This window comes from Vespula pensylvanica, chromosome 13 (genome assembly GCF_014466175.1).
Source record: "Vespula pensylvanica isolate Volc-1 chromosome 13, ASM1446617v1, whole genome shotgun sequence".
NCBI lineage: Eukaryota > Metazoa > Arthropoda > Insecta > Hymenoptera > Vespidae > Vespula > Vespula pensylvanica.
In genome coordinates, this window is record NC_057697.1 from 3,576,057 (window position 1) to 3,578,835 (window position 2,779).

The 2,779-nt window shown below is 27.9% G+C and overlaps 1 protein-coding gene across 1 annotated transcript; it reads left to right on the forward strand.

Moving 5' to 3' along the window:
* Window positions 1–75: 75 nt before the first annotated feature.
* On the forward strand, window positions 76–2,773 carry LOC122633829. Its single transcript, XM_043822228.1, has 7 exons — window positions 76–120; window positions 462–783; window positions 865–1,334; window positions 1,463–1,553; window positions 2,056–2,201; window positions 2,352–2,484; window positions 2,547–2,773. The coding sequence occupies exons 3-7, from the start codon at window positions 1,126–1,128 to the stop codon at window positions 2,595–2,597; spliced, it is 630 nt and encodes a 209-aa protein (XP_043678163.1). The 5' UTR covers window positions 76–120; window positions 462–783; window positions 865–1,125; the 3' UTR covers window positions 2,598–2,773.
* The last annotated feature ends 6 nt before the right edge of the window (window positions 2,774–2,779 follow it).

Sequence of the window (2,779 nt, forward strand, 5' to 3'; positions counted from 1 at the left end):
CTTTTTTCGAATAAATTTTTCCAATATACTATGGGTTTGCGACCTTATCAATGTCCGAACGATCTCCTGTTTCAAGTGTGTACAATTATTGCTTACGTATTTCCAACGATTGCACATCAAGTAAATGTATTTCTTTCTAATTTATATATGATTCTACTCATTAAGATTATTTTAATCATTATTCTCTTATCGTGGACTATTTTTTTTTTTTTTTTTTTTTTTTTTTTTTTTTTTTTTTCAATAATTTTCAAGTAGTAATGACTGATCTGAAAATTATAGTACGTTGTGCGAATAAAATCCTTCGATCTATTTATCTTTTATATTCCGTTATTTTTATACATTCGATCTGCATGTGAATGAAACTTTCGCTATAAAATGAAATGAAAGTGTTGTCTATTTTTAAAAGAACGCAAAGAGTAACAACAATGAAATCTTTTAAGCGTTTTTTTTTTTGACTTTAGTTTTATCAGCTCGCCATGTCAGACGTCACTCTGGAATCGACGATCAAAGTGTTACAGAAAATGTTAGCTGCTTTATCTATTTTATGGATATACACTACTGTATACTTTAGTTTCGTAAATGTTCGTGTCATATTTGTTGTATTAGCTTCGTTGTTCCTAATAAAGGAAACATTTAGAAACGTAGAAAGTGTATTAAATTTTCAGATCAAACAAATTTTTTCTCAACTTAAGCTCGATTACGCTCTGATGTCCGGTAAAGATGAATTTGAAATTATGCATAAATACAATAAAGGGGGTAAAATGTATGCTTATATAGTTACGGGTGAGCATGTGAAACTACAAAAAATTGAGAAATCCGTAGACGTAACATTAGAGTTATATATACATTTCTTTTTGATTTTAGGTTTTTTCAACATCTATTTTATTGCAACAGTAACTCCCTGTATTTTAAATGTTTTCTTGTATCACATTGGTACTTCAGAGAATGTTAACTTGACTTTACCCATTCCCATTAATAATATTTCCAATCCAGGGATATTATATTACACCTTACTCATTTATCAAATTGTAGGAATGTATATCTCAGTAATCCTAGGGAGTACATGTTTTTCATTGTATTTGGTATTAGTGCATCACGCGTGTTGTCAATTAAGCATTATAAGGTATGCGATTTTCTCACAAAGGTTTCTTTTTTATCATAAGTATCGTAATATGCTTAAACGATGTTTTAAAACGTATTTCTTATAGATTGAAAATTGGTCAACCTTTTCGGGATTACCAAAAATTAAATCAAAAGTTTAAGTGTGATAAAACAATTTGGGACGAATTTGGTTGGATAATTGACATAATAGAACATTATAAAAAAGTCACGATGTATGTCCCGATCAATTATTTTTGTGATCTATTTGATGATTTATTCAATGATTAGGTTAACAATTTTAATAAAAAAATCTTTTTTTTTTATTAATACGTATAAACGCATTGTTTTGTTTTTGTTTAAGATTTGTTGATTTGCTTAATCGTCTTTCGGAGAGTATTTATTTATTTATGATATTCATTGGGGTGCTTCTCTTTGTCTTAAATTTCCTGTATGTAAGTAATTCCTTTCGAATAAGTACAACACGTAAATATAGAATGTAGTTTATTTTTTGCGTGGATACGATTATTTTATGTATAAGCTTAAATAATTTTTAATTACCTCTGCATTCTTAAAATTTTATTTCGTTTTCACCTTTATTTTGCTTAACACTGGTATTGAAGGAGTTTTTAGATGAAACTGTTGCACTTGAAAATTATTTAAAAGAGAATGCATGTTAAACGAAAAAGACAGTCTTTATAATATCTTGTACGTACAATAGTTTTAAATATTTCGATCAACGAAGATATAAAGCATGGTTTTTTTTTTTCTTTTTTTTTTTTTTTTTTTTTTAATTAATTTTACGAAATTCGAAATTGGTTTATAAATTACTCAAGTTAGTTTATGCAGGTTTAACGTATCTAGCAAAATTGCATGCTTGTTTACATCGACTGGAATAAATTAAAGCAATATTTTCTTAATGAAATCTCCTACTATATGAAAAATATTTGGTTGTAGATGTTTCGATTGTCAATAATTTTGAAAAATATATGGGAATTAATAGAATGTAGCATATACATATTCAGCTCTGTAATTATTACATATATTCTTATGTATCTTGGACAGAAGCTTGTGAATCATTGCATCCAAGCGTACACAGAATTGTAAGATTCCTTTTGATACTACAAAATATTTCTTTTCCCTTCTTTCTACTATGGCTGATGTGAAACTCAATATTGAATAGAAAACTAAATTTTAAATCGAGTAACATATAATTTTGTTTTGCTTTTATTAAATGAAATACTTTTTCGCAGGTGTCAAATTCCGTTTTATATGATTTCTATAAGAACCCAAAAATTGCTGGTATTAATGATATTGAGAAGTTCGAAACCATGCGTCCTCTCATTGGGAAGTATGTTTGTGTCGTCCCATGAACTTTTCGTTGGGGTAAGTAGGAACAAATTTCCGATGTTTCATAAATTATGCTATCATAAAATTTTTTATTTTAGATTATGCATAAAGCATTCTCCTTTGCAATGGCATATTATAGTATTCATTAGCTTCATCTTCGTTGATCGAACAAAGCATACCTTTTTTTCTAACAAAACGAAAATGTACTAACTCGTATTAAATAAACTGAATTTAGTAAACGTAAATGTACACAATTTTTATTCAAATTTCATCCACTTCACATGTCTGACTTTTATGTAAATATACAGATATCGATCTTCTACGAGGGACT

Excerpts from the sequence above, each read along its gene's own strand:
- LOC122633829 (XM_043822228.1), top strand. The coding sequence starts at position 1,126 with ATGCGATTTTCTCACAAAGGTTTCTTTTTTATCATAAGTATCGTAATA. Across the intron at positions 1,335-1,462 it reads CATTATAAAAAAGTCACGAT|ATTTGTTGATTTGCTTAATC; the intron begins GTATGTCCCGAT and ends TTTTTGTTTAAG. Across the intron at positions 1,554-2,055 it reads TTGTCTTAAATTTCCTGTAT|ATGTTTCGATTGTCAATAAT; the intron begins GTAAGTAATTCC and ends ATTTGGTTGTAG.